Below are 23,157 nucleotides of genomic sequence, written 5' to 3'. Positions count from 1 at the left end.
GGCAGAAATTTAACTTTTCATATTTCTGAAATTCCTCCTGTAATATTACTTTACCTCTGATTCTCAAAACAGGATATAATTATCTAAGGGTGTCTTCAAAACCCTTTGAGGTTCTCTATAGAGATCATTTTCCAAGCTTTTAAGATACATTTGGAGACATGACTGTTAAAATTCACATACAGTAAAAAAAGACTACTAAGAGTAACCAAAGAGAAACATAACTGAGTGCAGAAGTGCAGTATACAATATAATCTTAGGCAATGTTGAATATACAATATCTAAGAAAAAAAACTTAATGATGTTTTCACCAGAATATCACAAGTGTTCATCAGGATCAGTTTTCTTTCTAAAAGAAATTGTTTAACATTCCACGCAGGGGAAGGAAGGCCCTTACGTTCACTTGTGTGGAGATGCAGGAGAATTTAGTAGGATCATATCTGAAAGCTGTGTGAAATACACAATTAGAAAACAGCTCTAAAACCCCCTTGAGCAACACTGGTCTAGTTATTGCCTTCTGGGCTGGCCTCTGCCCATTCTCGGTGGTGGGGGGCCTCTGCCATATGGCCCGGGGGGAGCGAGTCGAGGATTTCCAGGAAGAGGTCTAGGAGGCCGGGGACCAGGTGGCCTTGTAACGGCTATGCGTGGGTTTGGAGCTGCAAGAGACACCTCCTTTTGTAAGTTCACGCCAGCTCCCTTAGGGGCCGCTGCTCCTGGTCTGCCTGTCACTTTCTGAGAGTTTCCTTGGTCTTTCTTGTTATCTTCAGGAAACAAAAACAAAAAAGGAGACGGTGAGTCATTGCAGTAAGGTAAGGTATGACCAGAATGAGCTTCCCTATGAAACTGACGTGAGTCGGCTCCATTTGACACGGGTTCCACAGTGCTTTATGGGAGAGCTAGAATTATCAGTCTCTGTGCTCTCAAACCTGCAAGCTCGAAGATGTCATGCAATTCCCAGATGTGCTGCTGTGTGGTGCTACAAAGACGACCGATGTGACCTAAAGCCGATCCACCTGTAATTTCCAGGCTTGTTACTTAGGCTATAGGATTTAACCTGGTTTTAAAGGTTTAACCAGAGTGCTCTGCTATTGTGCTTTCAGATTGTTGTTGGCTCTTCAATAATTTTAGAGACAGGGAGTTTTTGGAGATGAAACAAATGTAAAGAATTTTGCAGAAATGTAGGCAGAGATGTGACAGCTTTAGCAAAAGCAGTGGATATTTTAAAATATTTATATGAAATAGAGCAAAATAAACATGATTATGGAAAATTTAAGAAGTAATTGTTTTGGCATTTTAAAAACATTAAAACTGAGAGGGCTCAATAAAGCAGCTCCACAGGCTGTTAGCTGGGAATATGAAAAGCTCTGAGAAAAGAGCACTCAGTGAAAAATGATATATTATATTCTGGAATGTTCTGCTTTTTGAACGTTTCCCTGTTCTCGGAAAGACCACTGTCATTGGCTGAGCCAATCTAGTAAGAGCCAGAATCTGTTGATTTATGTTGTTTTCGTACTGGTGATTTTGTGCTTAATAAACAAAAACGTCAAAGTTCTGACATCCACCTTGTATGCTGTGCATGTCTTTAAAAATGATAAAGTAAAAAGAAATTTAACTTAGTGAAATCTAGCCATTGGAATCGAAATTACAAGATTTCGATTCTTGCAACAACTCTTTTATGATGCAGTAAATACAAATTTTAAAATTGTTTCTATACACAAAATAAATTATACTTTATTTTAGTAGCACTCACCTATCGCACTGTTATCCGGTGCTTTATTTGCAATCATAGACTTATTGGGTAACAGGTCTTCCAGATCTTTCATTACTGAATTTGTACTGTCTTTGTTGTTCCTTCTGTTCTTCTCTTCATCTCTTTGCTATTTAAGATACACAATAAATACCCAGAAGTTAAAAAATAAATATTTATTCCATAAAGTGGTAGGCTAATTTTCAGATTGACACACAACATTTTCAGCAACACAGGATACATACCATTTGCATCTTCTTTTTAAGCTCAATATTCGAATTCTGATATGCTTTTGAAACAGAATTCAAATAATAAATAGCCAGTCTGTGAATGAGAATACAGAGTTCAATTTATTAATGCCTACCAAGTGAAAAAACAGTTATTATGATTAGATTATTTCAAAGATTAAATCACATGGGATAACAAACATAGGGCTTTTTATGTGGGGCTGAGTAAGTATCAAGACAGATGCAGAGTTTCTCTTTTTTGTTTAAGGAATGATGACAAATTCACTCTCATCATGAGCAATGGATAGTTATTAGTTACATGTTGTATTTATTTTTTGTTGCTTTCTTTTCCGTCTGGGATTGTTGTTGTTGTTTCTTAAAATAGGCTACAATTTATATTAAACACAGTAACTCTGATTCAACTTGCCAGTAAATTAACTTTGCAAATACTTGGTTATATAGGAAGAAAAACAAAGACAAGATGGGCAAGACTGATATTTTCTTCCTCATAGGTTTGAGGGAACAACACTGGGAAACAAGACTCAACAATAAAGTGTCTATGCACTTCAAATAAACACACTTTTTTATTATTAATGATATTCAATATCTTTTTAGAACATTTTGTAATAATGTTACTCTTCTACAATACTTTCAAGAGACCTCACAATAAACAGTAAATAAGCTAAAGCAACCCTCCATATCCAATAACGTCTTTATGTTGCTCGGATTATTTTGCTGTTGAAGAAGGTAGAATGAATCTCCTGTACTTACACCATGAGCAAAACAGCAGGGATTATCAGTCCTGGGTTGGCTGCATAGCTGAAGAGCTTACCCATGAAAGCAGGGAAGTCTAATTCAATAGTATCCGTAATCACATCAAACATTTTTTTCTTCCCACTGTTTGTGAATAAAGAAGTGAATAGTTTATTGTACAAAGTATCCCCCCGGTAGCACATACTAATGAAGGCAGCATTGCGAATTAACTCAGGCTTCCTTTCAGAGAACTATAAATTAGCATCCGTAAAATTGTGAAAATTGGGACGGGACAATACACTCTTCAGAAAAGTGATAACTTTTGAATAACTGTAGAGTTGTAAGAAGTGATATTGCAGTTCAGTAAAGGTTTCAAGTTTTAATTTGTTAAAAAAATACATTTCCTGAGAACAGGAACATACAAAAGTGCATTTTCCTCTAATACTCCCTACCCAATCTCTCTCTAATGCTAGACCACCTCTCTCAGTTACCATAAATGTAGTATAGAGGAGAGAGGCTCTTGCATATGTGTTAGAATATATATAAAGATGTCCATACATGTCCAATACATTGAGTTAGTTTAAAGTCGCACAATATGAAAAGAGTTGGAGCCTTGGAAAATTAGTGTTTACTTTTTGACAGACAGCATTTGATGCATTGTATTTTTAGTTTTCATTCCGCATAAGACATTGAGGATTTAATTGAACCAATTAAATGGATAAGAAAAAAAAACAGCCATATTTTCCAGGTCTTATTTACATGCTAAGTGGAAAATATCTTAAAACCTGCAGAAACCTGTAACTGGAGAACTAGTGTTGCCTACACCTGCTTCCAAATGAGCTTGAATATCATGCAAGATTCTTTTTATTATATTGTTTGGGGATAAATTTCACAAACAAATGTCAGATTTTTTAAAGCAAAAAGTCCTGTTTAATATAAGTAATACAGAGCCCTGGTATGATAAGGACACCCAAGTATTCAACTGCTAACATGGGGTCTTTCTGCATACTGTAGATAGAGTACTGTTTGCATCTCTTACCTGAAAGGTCCACAGTCAAATGACGGTGGCAAGGTCATTATCGTGTAAACCACTGGTAGCAAACTTAGGAATAAAATTAGCAACAATAGTCCCATGTAAAAATTATTAGACTTCGATGCCTTAAAGACCCGTTCATGAGGAACATTACAGCTCATAACAGCCCAGCATTGGTAGTACATGGAAGTTAACAGTCGGAGCACATTGATTCCAACAAGCCCTGGGGCATAGAAGGCTCCCATCCTGAAAAACATAAATAAAAACAGAATGAAAGCAGAAATCAACTGTTTCTGATTCCATAAGAGGATGCAAATGATTTATCTGGATCAGCTAATTCCTTGAGGGACTTTTTCAAAATGTGCAAGGAAGTTCACACATGATTGTTAACCGATTTGTACTCTTTTGTGTATTCAAAAGGAAGTTTGTTTTTGCAGCACTTCTGTTTAGCATATCACAATTCTGGAACCACAAACAACTTAATTTCCTTTATTGTTTTTCCTGAAGAAGCATGTTTTTCATTGCATTCACAAACCAAGATATAAAAGTTGTCTGTCAGTATTTCATATTGACATGTATATTTTAATTAGTTTTTCTTAATTTCTTACATGGAATTTTATAGAAAACACCATCTTAGATATAAAGCTGATATAACAAAAAAAGACTGGTGATAGTACATATAGAGTGGTTCAATAAAACATTTTATCAGCTTGTTTAGCACCCTTAATGAATCACTAACTTAACTATTAAACTATTAACTATTATTTTTACTTTTAAACAAGTCAAACCTTGTTTGCAAGTTTTTTACTTTATCAGTTTAATTGTGTGTTGATATTTACATATGTCTACAAAACAAGAAAGCATCTAGTTTCAAGACACTTTGTAATGCAAGAAAATGTTTTCAAACCTGTCACAGACAGAAACTACAAATATAGTTTTCAAAATAACTTGAGAAAGAGTTTATTTAGAATATAGCAAGAGGCATTTTATTTTGTCAACTGATGATCAATCATCCTGTCAAAACTCATGTGCTGGCAGAGGTCATTAAATCGATATGATACTTTAAGATTGACTCCACAGAATAACTGTTTTGCAGTTGCACAATCATATAACCAAAGCATGACAAGAAGACTATTTGTTCAATGCAGTGTGTGAAGTCACAGAGCCACAGAGTTCATAAGAGAGGTAAATATCTCCAAGTCTGTTCTTACCAGATCATTCCTTGGTTGAAGACGAGCCCCAACACATTCCCACTTATATCAAACTCTCCATAAGATGGCTGAGGAAGATAAGCAATTTACAAAGTAATCACAGCAGAAATATATATATATTTTATTTTAAACAAGAAAGAACAAGTGAAAATAAAGTGAACAATTTGACCAATTATTTGATTATGTGTAATAAAATGTTTTTTAGACTTTAAATATTTTAAAATATCTGAAAAAACTTATAGTATATAATGTAATGTTATTTATTTAAAACAGTGTTGGCTGAACTTTGGTTTGATAAAAATGAGTGATACATTAGCCTCATCTTAGTCTTCATGTCACGATCGTTACTCCTCCTCTTAAGGGCGCTCCAGCCCTTCCTCGTTCTGTCCCATTACCCACACCTGTTCCTTATTCCAGCCCCTCTTTAGTTCCACCTTTAAAGCCAGACGCAGGCGATTGCTCGGGGCTTCTCATTGATTTCAGTGTCGTGAGAGCCCGGGGTCTTGCTGCGTCTGGCTCCGTTATGGTTTTAGTTTCCTGTTCCTGATTCCCTGCCCCGCCGGTCCCGACCCGGTTCTGGTTTTAACTACGGATGGATCCCCTGGTCTTGGACTAAACCTCCCGTCTTGGATTCCCCCTCTGGGTTTACCCTTGGATTGTTCGCCCTGGATTCACTCCCCCCACACACTAGCACTGCATGGACACGCCCCCCTGTCTCCTGACCGACTCCTGCATGATATTTTTCCCTATTGTTTCTTCACCTTTTGGATCGTGTCGCCCGCATAGGGCCCGGAAAGAACTGTTCCTGACACTTCAGACTAGGAAACTGTAACTGATCTGGGTCATGCGTTGGCATGTTATCGTGGCAACATAATCTCACCTTGCTGATGTCATTGACAGTACAGAATGACAGGAAGCTAACAAATACTTACAAAGCCAGCTTCCAGGTCCCAGCACCAGCAGTAATTCAGGAATCTCACAATCACAGCCCTTAGGAAATCTCCAACCAAGATCGTTATATACGTCACTTGTATGTCAGAAACAGTGAGCTTGACAAACTCCTGTCGGAAATAAGGAGAAATGGATTTGTGAATCATTCATTTTTACATTTACAGTCTTCCAAAAACAATTTTCTCCACAGAATTAGTGTTTTCTGTTAGAATCATAAACAGGCGTTGGTTTGGAAATTTTAATCCAGAGGGAAGAGTGTTGTCTGATCCATCAACACCACTTACAGCAACATCCTGGAATCTCTGAAACACTGCATCCCAGTATGGTAACTGGTGCCAGTGTGTGCAGTAGGAGACGTCTTACCAATAAGACATCAAACCAAGATCCTGACTACTTGGTCACTAAACATACAGTACCATGCTATTTTTCACAAGAGCAGAGTTTAGTTTACACTAAAGACCCCACTTAATTGGTGATTCTCATTTGTCCACCTGCCCCTCTGAGTAATGTGGCTGCTGCCACCTAATGACTGCTGTGTGTGGGTCCTCTATTCCTGTGGTAGATGAGCTGAATACCCCTTTATACTGTATGTGAACTGCTTTTCATCCTTTGATGTCTTGTTGTTGTTGTATTACTTTCCAACCAATATTAATAGCTTCAAAAATGGTCCTTCCACTAAACTTTGACATACATTTACCAATCTTAAATAAGAGTAAACTTATTTAAATGAACTATTTCCATATCCATAGGCACTGAGTTATGGGAGGATAAACAACATTGCAAATGACAGAGTATGCTGAAACACTCAGTGTCAGCTTTGCCTCCCAGTTATTTTCCATCCCGTGCAAATAACCCTTTAAAAATATTTAACTTTAAATTTCCCATCTTTAGTACACCAATAAAGCACCGTGTGTCACGGGTGGATTGGGGGATGCATTTTAGTCTCAATTTATAGGTATTTGGGAAACTGCAGGTACGATTTCCAGTGAGAAAAGGGCAAAAGCATTACTGCCCTTATATTTAAAACTCTTTGGCATGTACATCCACAAAGGAAGCAAAGGATATTTAAGAGCAAAATGGTCTTATATAAGAGAATTGTTTCTTAAAGCTTTTGTCTAGGTGCTGTATATTATAATATCTTATCATTATAATTCCTTACACTTATATATAAAAACATACAATCTAAAGGAAGAGAAAACACTGGAAAAAAAGGAGTTACAATTCCAACAGTGGTCTCCCAACATGGTCCTCTGATGACATCTGCAGGGTTAATGGGCGGGGGAGTCACTGCAGTTGAGTTTCCAGTGTAATTGCTGTAATACATGTTTGTCGCCCAGATAGTGGCATTCTTTATGGACTCCTCCTCGTCTAGCTGAAATACAAAAGAACAAACCATCACTTGTCATTTCAAACTACCAGTTTCTTAGTCCTGCACTCTGAACCTCAGTTGCTCAGTCCAGTAGTATGAACTTCAGTTTCTTCGTTTTTTAGATAGATAGATACTTTATTGATCCCGTGAGGGAAATTGCAGTGCAACAGCAGCTTAACACACACAACACAGCCACAGTGTAATGAATTATATAATAATAGTACAATACATACAATACAATACAAGAGTTACTCACAGTCCGGACACACAAGAACAAACTAGAACAGAACAGTACACAGAAAATCGTATCACACGTATGAATATAAATATAGATGTAACCATAGATATAAATATAAATATAAATGTATTGCACAGGTCCCTGGCATATATTGCACAAAAGTGGTTGTAAACGGGAAAAAGAAAAAGAAAAAGAAAGAGAACAGATGTAGCAGTAGATGTGTATATGCGTTTAGTCCAGAAACAGGTCACTGTCGCTGTTGCCTCTGCCAAGACGCAAGGTGGATGCGTTGTACAGTCTTATGGCAGACGGCAAGAATGACCTCCTGTAGCGCTCCCTGTCGCACCGTGGATGAATCAGTCTATTGCTGAACGTGCTCTTCAATAGTTAGTCAGAAACTATTAATAAACAGAGCTCCAAATGTAGGCCTCTCCTGTCAAAACCGCAGTAAAAAGAATCGGTTCCAACAATAAAGATACCCTAATCAAATTTAATTGTTCTGTGAAAAACAACAAGGCTGCATATTTGTCTAAACACGCGTTCTTTCTAACTCAGAGCTAAAGATTTAATACTGTATTGTATACAAATGTTTGTGTGTAAAACAGAAAAGATTCAAAACAAAAATCAAAATGTGATTAACAAATAGGAACATTATGATGTTGTTATATTATTATTTAACATGACAGTTCATAGAACATATTGTATTGTCCTTCGGTAGCATATTAATCTGGATATTTATTATTTCTCTATTAGTTAAGCATTACCTTTTGATTCACCTCATCGAACAATGCAAAAAGAAAGGTATACAAATTTCCAAGGAAAAGGGCAAATATTCGGCCTAGTTGCCACTTCAGTGCAATGCGTGGGTGGTAGTCTTCTAGCTCAGCAATGCTTTCGAAGAGTGGAGGACAGACCAATCCTAGTAGTGACATCACAATTTCAACCTGGTGATTAAAATGAAAAACCGGTTAGCTGTCTCCAGCCCAGTTTTACTGTTTTACAATCTCATCTGTTCGTCAAAGTAACCTCCACTATACTGTATATTGTATAGATAGCAAATAAAAGAAGACACCACTTGATAATGTCCTCCCAGAATATCCTAGACTTAGAACATTTTGAAATTTCATTCACCAAGAGCAAACTCTGGCTTGTAATTCCCTGTTTCTGAGTAAATATATCTATCTTGTGTTACACTATATTTCATTTCTTGCTGCGGTTAAGAGCTCTCCATGTTTGTCTGTCTCTGGTTTTACTTTATTGCACATTCTCTTAAACTTGCTGATTTCACTTGCTGCCAGGATCTCAAATACTGTATCTTTTTTTTCTGTTTGTGCATCCTGGGAAACTCTAACCAAAACAAAACATGAGCTTTTGCATATCAAAGAGACAACATTTGTATTTAATCTTATGCTTATATTTCCTAAAACATCATTCTCCATAGTCTCAGAATATAAGACGCAGATTTGCTAGCTTTAATGAAGTACAAACACAGGAGATTTTTTAAAAGTGAAAATAAAATTCAATTGATCCAGTGTGTCCAACTGTGGTGATTATAATGATATAATATAAAAGCATTAAAAATATCCACAGACGTACAGGGATGAAATAGCTAGTTTCAAATGGTGCTAAACACAGTGGAGGAATGTTACTTTTAAAAGGTATGCCATTTCAGCTACACATATCTTAAAAACTAGCTGGGAAAGAAAGTAATTGTTTATAGTGATCTATGTCATGTGTAATTACAGTACTATGTAATGTAATATTTTACCTCTTAAAACTCATTCAACTACCACCCCCTCCACCCCCCATTTATATACATATAAATGTATATTTATATAATATACATTATATACATGTATATAATATATACATTTTGTGGTTTAATGTATATATTATATTGCTGTTTATATGAAATATATTAATTTTCCTAAACCTAAACACATTTTTGGGGAACAAAAGTTGTCATCACCTCATTTTTTTCATACCACCCTACGTTGTCCATTTTAGCAAACTCCTGTGAGCGCTTGACAACAAAATAAATCAGATAACCACTTCCTCCTAGACTACATAAGATAAGGACATTTGCTAAAACACGAAGGAATCTTCTCAAATGGATGTTTTCATCTTTCTGATTCTCCTCTTCATCCACAATAGATTCCTAAAAGTATGCAAAATTAAGTGGTTAATTCAACAGGAAACGTTTCATTTCTCGTTTTTATTTCAGGGCTCAGGCGTAATTCAGTTAAAGGCATCAAATAAACAGTAATTACCAAGTTAAATTAGGCATTATCCAAATTCAAGAAAAATAAAAGCAAAAGATCATTTTAAGCCTTTTAAAAATGTGCATATTTCTTATTCTCACCTTAAAGCTGGTAGTGATGGATGCAAACTTGTTGTCAGCTGTTTCTGAGTTGCCAATCAGGTAATCCCAACTGGTGAACATCTTCCAGGAGAAATTGAATTCTCCCTCTTCACCATCCCCTCCACTTTCATTGGCATTCTTGGCCATCCTGTAGAATTAAGCTGTGTAAACAGGGGTAGGCATAAAGTGTAGCAAGTCCAGATTGAAAACAGGTCTTCTGTTTTATTAATAAAGTGATTAAAATTCACTAAGGTTTTTACAACAGAATTTGAATGAGCATGTTCTACAGTAATGTGGGCAAAATACATTAATAAGGTTACCATTCATATTTTTCTTGTTTTCACATTATAAGATCAAGAAAATGCACTGCATTCTTTGTAGGTCATCGTTATTAGCATCTTTAAATGATTGTAACTCGAATACAGTTCTTTTTTAAAAAATCAAGACAATGGCAAGATGTAGCTCTCTTTTGTTAGAGAGCTCTGATTTGATCTGTTCTTGTTGAAATACTGTAATTAGCTTAACTTGAAACATGCTGCCTAAAACTAGAACTTATTACCAAATGTTAAAAATATGTGAACCAACTAATAAATACATTGGACAGAAATTTCACGTGGCAGAAAATACCCTTTTAGTCAGATAAAACATGATCTTGAGTTTATTCGGGCCTGGACCTGAAAGTCTATCAAACCATGATCCTACAATGTAAGTGTAAATGGCAACAGTGTCACAGAGAATTTGAACTTACGTTCGTATCACAACCATAAGACTGTACCCAAAAGTACCAACCCCGACCATCAGATATGACAAAGGCAGTCTGAATTTCAGGAATCCAATTGTCCGCTGATTGTTGTAATAACCGTAGAAAAGAACAGAGTACTTAGCATAGCCCTGTAGAAAAAAAAAAATCTCAATGGAGCAAAAAACAAATTAAAAAAATATTATAATTAAATAATAGAACTAAACACATTATTTTAGAAAGAAGGAGAATGTACAGTCAGATTGTATAAAACTAAGTGAATACATTACGTTAACTACCATTCGTGTTTTTACCCTGAGTATTTCTGGTATCTGATATCCTAGATATCCTAGATTTCTGCCACCTGCAAGTCAAACGATTACCATACACTAATTCAAAACCATTTAAAAAAAAAGAAAGTCAGAGTTACAAAACTGTATTCATCTGTATTCATTCCTCGACTTACATTGAAATCCCAAAGGACAGAAAAGTCCATAGCAGTAGGTTGTTCAGCTCTTGGCACAGTTTTTCGGGGAATACTTCCATAAGGCAGTCCCATCAAGACCTGTTTCGGCAAAAGTTAACAATATTGTATCATTTCTCAACATATTCCTTATTACTACTGAACGAATATTAATCCATAGAAGAAAAATCATATTTTTAAAACAGTTAGGCACATAAAGGTCCCCTGCTTTCTGAAAGGATTTAATTGCCAAAGCACATACTGTAGGATGTTTTATCGATTGACTGCTTTCAGAGCTGTCAGTTTTACAATGATGTCTGCACTGCATATGGTGAGGTCTGTTTGTAAGTAGCGAACAGTGCCCACTTTAAAAGAATTTCTATGAGTCATCTAAATGTTATCTGTAGTAACATTTTGCAAGTCTCAAATGCCCTCTACATGTCCATCCTTGAAATGGGCATATCACAGGACTGATTTAAATTGTTACGCCACAGAGCTGGAACTACCAGGTTGAGTCAGCAGGAAGAAATCAAATCTCCAGCACACTTATAACAAGTACTTCCCCTACTTTCGAGAACAACAGAATGATTCAGATTTTTCCTTCCTACATGAATCATGCATTTATTTAAACAAGCCCTAGTCTCAACTTAAAAAACTGAAAATAATCTGATACGTACTCATACAGAGCTGTCAGTTCATAAAATGGAAAACAAAATAGTATACGAATCCTTCTTACCTCAGGAATTACCACCAGTCCAAATGTAAATCCAAAGAGGACTAAATTCATCCCATACATCCACCTCAGAAATATGAAGTACGAGGCTACGGAGGACCCAAAGTGACCTGTACAAAATATTAAAAGAAGAGAACTCCTAAAGCACTAATACAGAAATCATCCTTCAATTAAACAAAGATAGAAACAAACATTTAAAGGACTGCTGGAGTGAGATCAGTGTTCCAGTTTTTTATAGGTGAGACTGAAAAAAGGCTTTTTCTTGATAATAAATTTCACATCTAAATATACGCATTAATGCTTTTATAAATACATTTAAATCTAAAAAAGATAATAACTGGTGGCATAGGTTTTGACCTCTTCCCCCTCCCCGGGGGCCAATATAATGTAGAGGAACCTTTGGCAGAAATTACAAACTTCTTTGATATTTAATTTATGCCATTTAAATACATTATGATTCCCTACTGTTACTCAATAAAATGTGAAAAATTGCAAAGGGAGTGAATATTTCTGACTGAAGCCACTGTTAACATACAGTATCAGTATATTTATATATGTATGGCTATTAGAAAAATAAAGAATACTTTGATTAATTGATCATTCATGATTGACTTGTGATACATCCAAGTGACTTTTGAACGTTGCATAAGCACTAAATCACCCCATTTCTGAGAGCCTTGAGTACACATGATTTAACGTTGAATCACGAGCTTGGTGAGAATCACACAAAGAAACCAATGTGCGCCATTTAACAAGAGCACCTTGCCTTTGTGCTATTAGTATGCTTGAGGCTGGACTAAGTCAGAAATCTGTGTCAAGAATAAGAAGGCTTATTTAGAATTATGTGATATTAACTATTAAAATCCACTTAATTTTTAAATGCATATAAGTGCAATAAGAGCTGATAGAGGCTGCTACTTACTTTCAACTTCTTTAATCTTCCTTTCCCAAGGTATGCACGCAGTCTTAAAATTATCAAAATCTCTTTTAAACTTGATCCATTTCTGGGGAAAGAAGTTATTACAGTCATTTGTAATGTTCGGAATTCCAGTATCAAAGAGATACAAAACAGCCAAATGCATTGACTGATATCACTTGCCTTGGTCATCATCACTTTATAAGCATACAATTTTCTTCCTTTGCCCTTTCCCAGAGCTCCTTCAAATTTTTCCACAAATTGCTGGGCTTCTCTAAAAGGAAAAATTAAGGCAGAGACTTTTTTAAGCAGGAAAATAAGGAAGTGGTGAATGCAGTTGGGATCCTTTTATTCTTCATCAGCTACCAATTTGGGGAAGGGAAACACATTCTATTTACCACAAAATAATTACCATATAAGCAATATTTTCTAAAGGCCATCACAGTATAACTCTTATTTTATCTGACACAAAATCTTTTTGTTGTGGTGAACTGACCAGTTTAAATTGCAGTACCCACCACCATGTCTCGAACCACAATCTGCTTAAAAGGACTAAAAAATGCCCTCATCAACAAAAGTGGTAAAACTTAAAACCTAAAATAAGTGTAAGATTTCATAGCAGGAAACGATCTTTAAAACATCAGAGGTGGAAAATCCAAGACAGACAGCACGCTAATAGAGACACCACCAGCAAGACTAGAATGCGGACAAAAAAATAGGAATCAAAATGGCACTTCAGGCAAAATGTAGGATGTGAGTGTTATTCCATAAAGAATTCTTCCAACATTAAAGTAATAAAATAAGTCCCATTTGCAAGCATAATATAACCAACATGATACAGATAAGACCTTAATAACCTTTAGGGTTATATTTGAACATTGGAACCGGGGTAAAAGTGATCCCACCAATGGAAACCAATAAATGTCATTTGATGAATCCTGGTTTATAGTGGGAAGTGAGAAAAGTGTGTGGCCTTATCTTGCTTGGTTGATGGAATGCAGTATGGCCAAGGAATTGGAACCCAGAAATCCAGGGATTCATATGCATAATATTCTAAAGATGAGTTTAGTGTGTTTGTTTAACACTGTTCAGATCTGTTTAGAAATGCAGTTTGTACATTCCTTAAGGCAAGCAGCAAAACCTTTTGATAACCTCATCAGGGATTTCTCTTGGAGTTTTTGTACATTTGAATGAGTGGCCTAAGAAATGAGCTGCAACACTCACTTTTTTCTAAACTCCATGGCGGTCATGGAGAAGCCAGTGATGTGTAACTACTGTTGAATTCTTGTTGATGAATAAAGGATTGCTTAGAGTGAAACCTCTAGCTAGACAACACTGGTAGAATGGATGTGTGGGCTCATAAGGGCAGATTATTAAGATTTAAAAAGTAAATGAAAAGGCAGAAAGATTGTGATGTTCGATAATCTGGATTAAAGAAAGAACTAATTGGGTTGAAAATTTAAACACTCCTGAAATTGATTTTTGAAACCCTTTAAGCAGCATGCTTAGCTGAGAATAAGAGCAGGGAAAGGTACTGTATGTAACTGTTTATGAAATAAAAAATGCCACGTAAATTATATGATCAGATCTAATATAATCAGAACTGAAGACTCTGATTGGGTTAGGAGATAAATAATGCAAAACATTATTTTATTGTTTTTTTCACAGTAGTATGCAATTCTGTACAGAATGGATTTCTGAACTTGAATAAGTAAGGGGTGCAGTTTATTATTCATATGAATTTCCTGTCTGAATAAGGAGACGATAGAGTAGGCGCTGAAGCTCCTTCCTATCTGAAAATGGAAGCAAAAGAGAGTTGGCTATTGAATTTATGTACTGTGTAATGCATGAGGATTGGATTATGAACTGGCTGCATTAGGAAAGCCTCATGAGATGTGGAACAACTGGGAGAGGCCTTTTCTAGTCTTTTCTCTTGATGAATTGACCCTGCACAATCCATATATGATCAAATGGGCATGATTAGAATGAAAATAGATAATTGTATAGTTGGAGCATAAAAGCAGCATTACTATCTTCTAACCTGATGTCAGAAGCTAAGCAAAACTGGTCCCGACACGCACTGCAATGGGAGACCTAAGGGAAACCAAGTGTTAGCTGGAAGTGGCGTTGATGAGTAAGTAGGTGGCTTGCACTGTTCCCCTTAGAGCAGAATGTCCACACCATCATCCTAGTAGTGCCCTAGAACACTGTCTATGTTGTAAGAGGTGTCATCCTTCAGATTCCTTTAGCTGTCTTTAAACCAAAGTTCTGGTTTAAAGATCCTGTGGTAATGTATGTAAGAACAAGGGTGTTAACCCTGCTGTCCTAGTTAAATTCTACTCCATGCTGATCTTCCTACTGTTCACCCTTAATTATAGTGGTGAAGTAATTTCTGACTTCTGTAACTGTGTAGTGTGCTGTTGGTGCATAGTGTTTGGCACACATCTCTCAGGTAGGTGCTATACTTCAGTGGTGGATGAAGTGAGAGAAATTAGTCCCCTTTTATATTTAAAGTTTTGGGGGATTCTTTTGGGTATAAAATACTGTACAAACATAAGCAATTAATTATGAAGCTTAAAAAGAGTTGGATTAGCAGTTTGGAGTGTTGCTTTGAGCAGAGAGAAGCTAGAAGAAGAGTATCCAATAGCAGTCCATAGACAGAGAGTCAAACATATTAGGACTACTTTGGCAGCCAAAAGTTAATGTGACAGCAAATCTGTAGCAGCCACACCAGTGAAATCCAACAATATTTCAGAGGTGCGGATTGAAGGGCAAATACTGAATTACATTGGAAGTATCATCTTCAGCAAGCCATTAATTTTGAACATCTAGTTTGATGTAGGAAATTCCATAATTAATTGTAGAGTACTGGAAAAACAGATTTTAAATGGGGATTAGGTTATTAATGTTAGCAGTAGATACATCATGAGTTTCAAGGATTTGGACCAGAAACATAATTTAGAAGACATTTCTTTGCCTGTAAATATGTATGTGACTACAGTTAGATGACTGATCTTATAATAAGGAAAAGAGGATGCAGTGAAATATCCAATCATTGAGCCTCAGTGGATGTTTTTTAACAATAATGAGTCAACCTGTTTTCAGAGTTGACTGCAGATTATTCAACACTGTGAAGGATAAGACTTGGAAGTTCAGCACACGCTGCCAGAACACCACCATCACAGGCACTGAAATCCAGATACAAGCTGTAGCAACTTCAGTCAGTGCCAGCGTCAACAAAATGGTGTTGTGTTACCACCAACCTTGTAGGTTAAGTAACAAGTTATTTTGGATTAAACATCCAGCATGCTGATCATTCACTTCAAAATACACAGCGAAAGTCCTGTGCTTTTAAAGCCAATTGTCAGAGAGAACCAAGAGGTGGCTTATTAAAAACATACAGTGAGAAACACAGCAAAGACATGGGCTTTCACCAGTGTGAATCAAAAGCTTTCTGACATGTTCTTATACCGTACAAAATAATAATATCACCACCAATGTGCAGCACACACCTGAATGATGCGATGGCAGCTATAGTGCGCCAGTTTGCTCACCACACATCAGCTATAAAGCCAATTCATAGATGGGGATTATTAAGAGGCCATGAATGGTAAAGGCCAGGATGCCTGGGTAACAACCCTAAACTCTCTGCAATTTTTAATGACCGCAGAGAGTCAGGACCCCGGTTTTACGTCTCATCCAAAGGCTGGTACAGTACCTTTTTATATAGTGTCACTACTGAAGCTCAGCAGGTGTGACCCTGTCACTATACTGGGGCATTAGCACCCACACAGACTGCAGGGTCAGTGCCCCCTGCTGGCCCCACTAACACCAGCAGTGACCTTAGTTTTTCCCAGGAGGCCTCCCATCCAGGTACTGACCAGGCTCAGACCTGCTGAGCTTCAGTAGGCTGTAGTTGTGAGTTGCAGGGTGATGTGGCTACTGGCTATACATCTGCTAGCAATTGGCTTTTTACAATTTGTGGTTGCCGCATGATATTCAAGATATCATCTTTTTTTACGCTTGTTAAAAATCATACTGTAATATGAACATAACTCGCACTTACATGTCTGGTTTAAACAAATGTAAACTGCTATGTGTGGTAAATTCTGCAATTTAATTTCAGACATAAAATGTTGCTCATATACAGTAATACGTTAAGTGGAAGCTTATCTCATTTTAACTAAATGTTTTAACTTGCAAGGTCTAAGGAAAAAATTCGTTGTTAAAAAACACACAAAAACCTTAGCACCCCTTTTCCTTTAATTCACAGACATGAGTACACTGAACATGAGTAGTTGCCATTAAAAACTTGATGCTTTTACTTTAATGCCGCCAGTCGTCTCTTCATTCTCCAGGGTTTGTTCCTCATGTTGGAGATGAGTTTCTTCTTCTCTTCCACCTCCTCCATGAGCCTGGCCATTTCCCCCTCAGACATAGACTCTTCTTCAGATGAGTCAGATGAGGAAGAGGAGGAGCTGGAAGACATCAGAGAAAACTGAGTCACACAGTTCTAACATTGGCAGAGATTTCCAATAGTATCCAAATCTGCCATTATCTGTACGCCTGATAAATGGCTCTTGAGGTCAGTTTGGTATTGCTCACTTCCTTTTTCCTTTATTAACCTAAGGGTCCTAACCCTAATCCTTCTTCCTATAAAAATACATTTGTAGTTTAATTTTACTTCAAATACATTTCTGGTCTGGTCTGAGCAACAATGTACATATAATATATAACAATATATCTACAAAATATATTTAAAAGGCAAACTTTATCCATTAATGAAAGAAGGCACTGAAGTACATACCTACTGTTGTTCTTTTTCTTTTTCTTGTTCTTTTCATTGTCTTTGTTCTTGTCTTTTCCCTTTGCATCTGCTTTCTTCTCTTTTTTGTTCAACTCTTCCTTCTGTTTCTTGTTTCCAGCCTTTCTGTTGTTCCTCTTGCTCGTCTGCTCCTCTTCGCTGTCCTCATCGCTGTCCTCTACCTTCGCTGGCTTCTTCCTGTTCACTCTCCTCTTTCTAGGAGTTTCCTCCTCCTCCTCTTCCTCCTCGCTTTCATCATCGCTGGCCGCTCTCCTGGCTCGGCCATTGTTTCTGTTGTTGTTAGGCCTCTGCTGCCGCCTGTTGCCCCGTCGCCCAGGCCTCCCTGTGTCTTCTGTGAAGGAAAACAGAGAAACCAAACACCCTGACATTGACACAAGGATATGGGAAAGGAAATAAAAACAGTACAGCTCCAACCCACAAATTACAGATATTGCTGAATAAAAAACAACATGTTTAATGTCTTCCTCTTTCTGTTTTCACTGAAATTTATTGCAATTATAATGAAATAATTCCTGATACTTATACAGTATAGCGCTTTTCTGGACGCTCCACTCAAAGCGCTTTACAGGTAATGGGGACTCCCCTCCACCATCACCCGTGTGCAGCATCCACCTGGATAATGCGACGGCAGCCATAGTGCGCCAGAACGCTCACCACACACCAGCTATCAGTGGGGAGGAGAGCAGAGTAATGAAGCCAATTCATTGATGGGGATTATTAGGAAGCCATGATTGGTAAAGGGGAAATTGCGGTTAAGACCCTTACTCTTTTTGAGAAGCGTCCTGCAATTTGTAATGATCAGGAAGAGTCACGACCTTAGTTTTACTTCTCATCTGAAAGATGGCACATTTTATACAGTATAATGTGCCAATCAATATACTGGGGCAATCAATATACTTGGACTCACACAGGCTGCAGAGTGAACACCCTCTACTGGCCCCACTAACACCAGGACTGACAACCCAGTGAGCTCAGAGGGTGTGAGCCTGGCCAATACCTGGATGGGAGACCTCCTGGGAAAGCAAAGGTTGCCGCCGGAAGTGGTGTTAGAGCGGTACAGTACGAGGTGCTCTTCCTGTGGTCTGTGTGGGTCCTAATACCCCAGTATAGTGACGGGGACACTATACTGTAAAAAGGTGCCTCCTCTGGATGAGATGTAAAACCGAGATCCTGACTCTCTGTGGTCCTTAAAAATCCCAGGGCATTCTCGAAGAGAGCAGGGGTGTTACCCCGGCATCCTGGCCAAATCGTCCATTGACCTTTACCAATCATGGCCTCCTTATAATCCCCATCTTTGAATTGGCTTCATTACTCTGTTCTCCTCCCCACTGATAGCTGATGTGTGGTGAGCGCTCTGGCGCACTATGGCTGCCGTCACATCATCCAGGTGGGCTTGCACATTGGTGGTGCCGGAGGGGAGTCCCCATTACCTGTAAAGCACTTTGAGTGGAGTATCCAGAAAAGCACTAAATAAGTGTAAGTGTATTATTATTATTATTATTATTATTATTATTATTATTATTATTATTATTATTATTATTATTATAATGCTGGTTTAGTGATTTTTTCATCTTAATGAAAAGTTTTGCTGGACAAATGTTTCAAAAATTGATCCACACAAACAATGTAATGGACACCCAATATCTGGCCAATTAGTACAATCAGTCCAATTAATGAATGCACACAAACAGGGTTTTCTCTGTGAAACAAGCATTAGTATAGCATAAAAGTACGCAAATCACACACAAGGCACTTGCATACTAAGATAAATACATAACACCATTTGACTGTAAGCTGAACACAGTAATGATGGGATCATTTAAAGCACAGGAAGAATATGACAAAATTGTAGCTTTTGCATAAATTGAAACTATTCTACTGGTTCTGGTTTGTGAATGTAGCTCATATACGTAGCTAACACATATAATTGAATTAGGGTTTATCCAATGGCATTTTAACCCTCAAAAAAAACCTCTGTACATTCCTAGCATTATTATGAACTGTAGGTACATCAATTAGACAGCGAGAATTCTTCTCTGAACCTTTTCTTCTTTTTGTCACGTAATACACTAATAAAATTGTCCATAGCCTAAATTTACTCTTTGGCTACTACTGTATGTGATTAAAAAGTTGTTGAGATTTACAAAAAGTGAAGTAAATTGCTTCTAATTTTACACATTTGACAATACCTATGTACTAGGTATATGTACTGCAAAAGACAAGCATGAAACTATAACCTTCTGTTGTCTGTTTTACTTCTCATCTGCCTGAAAGAGTATTTTGAATGTCACTTACAGCACATTTGTAATATGAGCTGGTAGCTAGACTGGTCAGGTCTTCAAAAGCAAACATTTCAATCTAACAAAAGCAGCTACAAAAATAACTGAACAGCTATGACTGGAAACATCTACAATTTTTTATATCAACAGGAAATATGAATCAGATAAAGTGTAATAAAACACAGCAATTTAATTGTAATCTTAGTAAGCAAATAAACATACATTAGAAGAAAACGGACATATTGTTGCTTACCATCACTGTCACTGTCCACGTGTCCATCAATTTCGATTCCCACTATGATAAAAATACAAACATTTTCCCTGAAATTGTTTCCGTGTGGCCATGTAAGCACTTTACAAATGTCAGAGTCAGGAATCTGAGAAAATGTTGTAGCAAAGATATTAATTGTTGACAAACTGACAATGAATGGGACATAATGGATTTTTAAAAAATATATAGATCTTTTTCATATTAAAAGAAAAAAAATAATTTACAAACCCATGTGGAATGTTATTTTAAAGTAAGTAAAAATAAAATGGGAGTGAAAGTGAGGTCCACAATAATAAACACAAACAAGTGTGTCTGTGACTTCATTATCACTTACAACTCATTGCTTTCACTTCCATTATTTTAAAATCTACAGGGCCAAACATCACCATTATTATTATTTTATTAACAGATATATTCTATTGTAATGTTTAGTAAGTAACTAAATCACACTAGAAACTAAATCAAACTAGAAGCTTACATAGTTACATTATGTGTTAAAAATTAAATGTTTTAGATTTTGCTTTATTTTTTTAATAAAACAGAACTGTTAACACACAAACAGTTATGTAAAAATACACAGTTAACTACAGTATAAAATGTAAATACAGTAAACTGTATACTTATCATTTTTTATTTTTTAATGAGTGTTACTTTTAGCAATTTGGCTTTTTTCAGTATTCTAAAATAAATAATATCACAAAAGAACACTGAAAAATAATAGTTGTCTATAAAATATTTTTGAAAGCAATAACAATGGTATATTAAAAGCACCCAAGAAACTACAGGCTAAAAAGTTAAAAAGTTGTACTTACCATCTTCCATTGTGATTTCTATGTCACTTTTGGTTCTCCTAGGCATGTTTGAATAATTTTCTGATGAACAATTTGTCCGCAAGGTTCCTATTCAGTTTGGGATTAATTGCACAGTAGTCACAAATGATCACCTTGCTCATGTGATAAAATGGCTGTTGCAAAGTCCAGGGAGAGCCGGAGCTACAGCCCAGCTGTCTCCATGGCTACTGCCAGTGATGGCCCACAACACGCGATGACCCAAGACTTTGTAGTTCAATGAAAAGATACAGCAACGGGCTTAAAAATTCAACTAAAAACATAAACAATATGTTTAGAAATCTTACTCAGATACTAGGTTTTTTTGTTACAAAGTTTAGTAATATCTTCAATGGTTTGATAAATTTAAACTACTTTGATGATTATAACAACTTATACATTAAGTAACTCTTGACTTGAATAATTCTAGACTCCTGAATTGTGTCTATACGCAAGATAAATTCTTATTGCAGTGTTACAACATCTTCTGCTGAGCTTTGAAATAATACTTATGTTTAAAACATTATGCTAAATATTTTAATCTATTTTTTTAAGTAAGAATACTGTTCTTTGAGGAAACATTCTTCCAGCATATCATTTTCAGTGCTGCATACAGTGCACAAAAACCTTTTTTTATAATTTACCACAATTCTATTTTTTTAGAAATGTCTACCAAATGTTTATTATGGATACCGAATGTTAAAGTTGGTTTCTAACTGACAAACATGACCATGACCAAATACATCTTACATATCTCTATACAAGTCTAAAATGGTTTTATATATTTGTATAAAACAAAATATTCAAAATTGGTTTATATTTTCCATAGAAATCAGTAAAAATGTCTTCTTTATCATTGAAATTGGATTTGTTTATTGCTCAAAATGAAACTATAATTCTAACGCATTATACCACCTGTGATTCTGGAAATTTCCCACTCTTCTCCTTGATGTAATTTTCTGGAAATACAACACCGTGACAGCATAGTCCAAGAATCGAGTCTTAAAGATTTAATGACGTTTTATGTTACCTTATGCATCAGATTAAACCAACTTCTGAGTCAATAAGTATTATTTTAAAATAGGGAGGGATGTGGGAAAGGCTGATATTAACATAATTCATTTGATCCCTGACGTATAATATAAAAACAAATAAGATAATGACGCAAAAACATATGAACACAGACCCTGCCCTCTGGAATTATCACAACTGTTTCATATGGCAGCAAGGCTCAGGCAGCCTCTGCTGAATAATGTAGAAGAACATGAGCACATCCACTAGCTCTCATGTTAGACACTGCTCAGGGACGACTTTGAGATCTTTCAAGTATGTGTTTGTGTTGTACAGCTTATGTTGTTCAGATGGCAACCTTGTAAAATGTGATAACAAAAATAGTGATTGTCCAAGTACTACTTTTCCTCAGTGTATTTTGTTTAAAAATGTATTATTTGTAAACTCCTTCGTAATATTTTTATAATTGTATAAAATTCAATGGATCCAGTTCTTTGTGATTACAATAAAAAGGCTTTCAAAGGTTCAAGGTTTCAGTTAAGAAAAATAATCTATATTATTTGTTAAGAAATCTAAATAATAATCATACTCATTCCTTGACATTTTGAACTAACTACAATCTTGTATAAAATGTATACAAGATATAAAATAAACATCAGTCTATTTACTGTACATGTCATTATTTACAGTATATAAGAAGTGTAGTTGAAAATATCATGTTCTCATTTTATGAAAAATTAGTAATAAAATATGAAACCCTTAAATGTTGATCACAATTACCTTTTAATGAAGCTTTAAAACAGTTTAGCGCATTTGGAATTACAGCAAGGGTAGACTCCGCATGAATAGCATGACCTTGCTAGGCTGTATAGGAGTCAAATGACAGAAAATAAATTCTTAATGTTCACAGGCCATACATTTTACATAACTATTTAAATGTTAATGTAATTATCCACATGTATATTGACAACAGGAAAGGCTGCCAGAGATACAGATTTTTTGACTTGTCAGAAATGTTTGTTTTAAGCAGTCTGTTTTTCTTTGTGCGGTGTTAATTTTAAACCGGTGTTAAAACTGGTTTAAAATTCTTCAAATTAGAGGTGGACCGATCAAGGTTTTGTCATGCCCCATACCGATCGACTTTCTGTCAGCCGGATCGGCTGGTGTGTTACTATCCAGCCAAAGACACAAAAGATAGTATAAGC

At 36.2% G+C, this 23,157-nt stretch overlaps 1 protein-coding gene across 1 annotated transcript; it reads right to left on the bottom strand.

Moving 5' to 3' along the window:
- Positions 1–337: 337 nt before the first annotated feature.
- On the bottom strand, positions 338–21,277 carry tmc2b (transmembrane channel-like 2b). Its single transcript, XM_015367245.2, has 20 exons — positions 20,927–21,277; positions 20,097–20,138; positions 17,547–17,895; positions 17,065–17,217; positions 12,923–13,013; positions 12,746–12,827; positions 11,827–11,933; positions 11,094–11,192; positions 10,637–10,779; positions 9,889–10,036; positions 9,496–9,684; positions 8,291–8,470; positions 7,139–7,291; positions 5,901–6,029; positions 4,969–5,036; positions 3,764–4,003; positions 2,743–2,868; positions 1,990–2,068; positions 1,748–1,874; positions 338–758 (listed from the first exon to the last, which is right to left on the bottom strand). The coding sequence occupies exons 1-20, from the start codon at positions 20,970–20,972 to the stop codon at positions 505–507; spliced, it is 2,805 nt and encodes a 934-aa protein (XP_015222731.2). The 5' UTR covers positions 20,973–21,277; the 3' UTR covers positions 338–504.
- Between the last annotated feature and the right edge of the window lie 1,880 nt (positions 21,278–23,157).

The sequence above is a fragment of the Lepisosteus oculatus genome, chromosome 3 (genome assembly GCF_040954835.1).
Source record: "Lepisosteus oculatus isolate fLepOcu1 chromosome 3, fLepOcu1.hap2, whole genome shotgun sequence".
NCBI lineage: Eukaryota > Metazoa > Chordata > Actinopteri > Semionotiformes > Lepisosteidae > Lepisosteus > Lepisosteus oculatus.
Note: the sequence above shows the minus strand (reverse complement) of the source record. Positions and strands in the feature narration are given on the sequence as shown.

Excerpts from the sequence above, each read along its gene's own strand:
- tmc2b (XM_015367245.2), bottom strand. The coding sequence starts at position 20,972 with ATGCCTAGGAGAACCAAAAGTGACATAGAAATCACAATGGAAGATG. Across the intron at positions 2,869-3,763 it reads TTTGACTGTGGACCTTTCAG|TGGGAAGAAAAAAATGTTTG; the intron begins GTAAGAGATGCA and ends ATTCACAAACAG. Across the intron at positions 2,069-2,742 it reads CCTGCTGTTTTGCTCATGGT|ACTGGCTATTTATTATTTGA; the intron begins GTAAGTACAGGA and ends TCTCATTCACAG.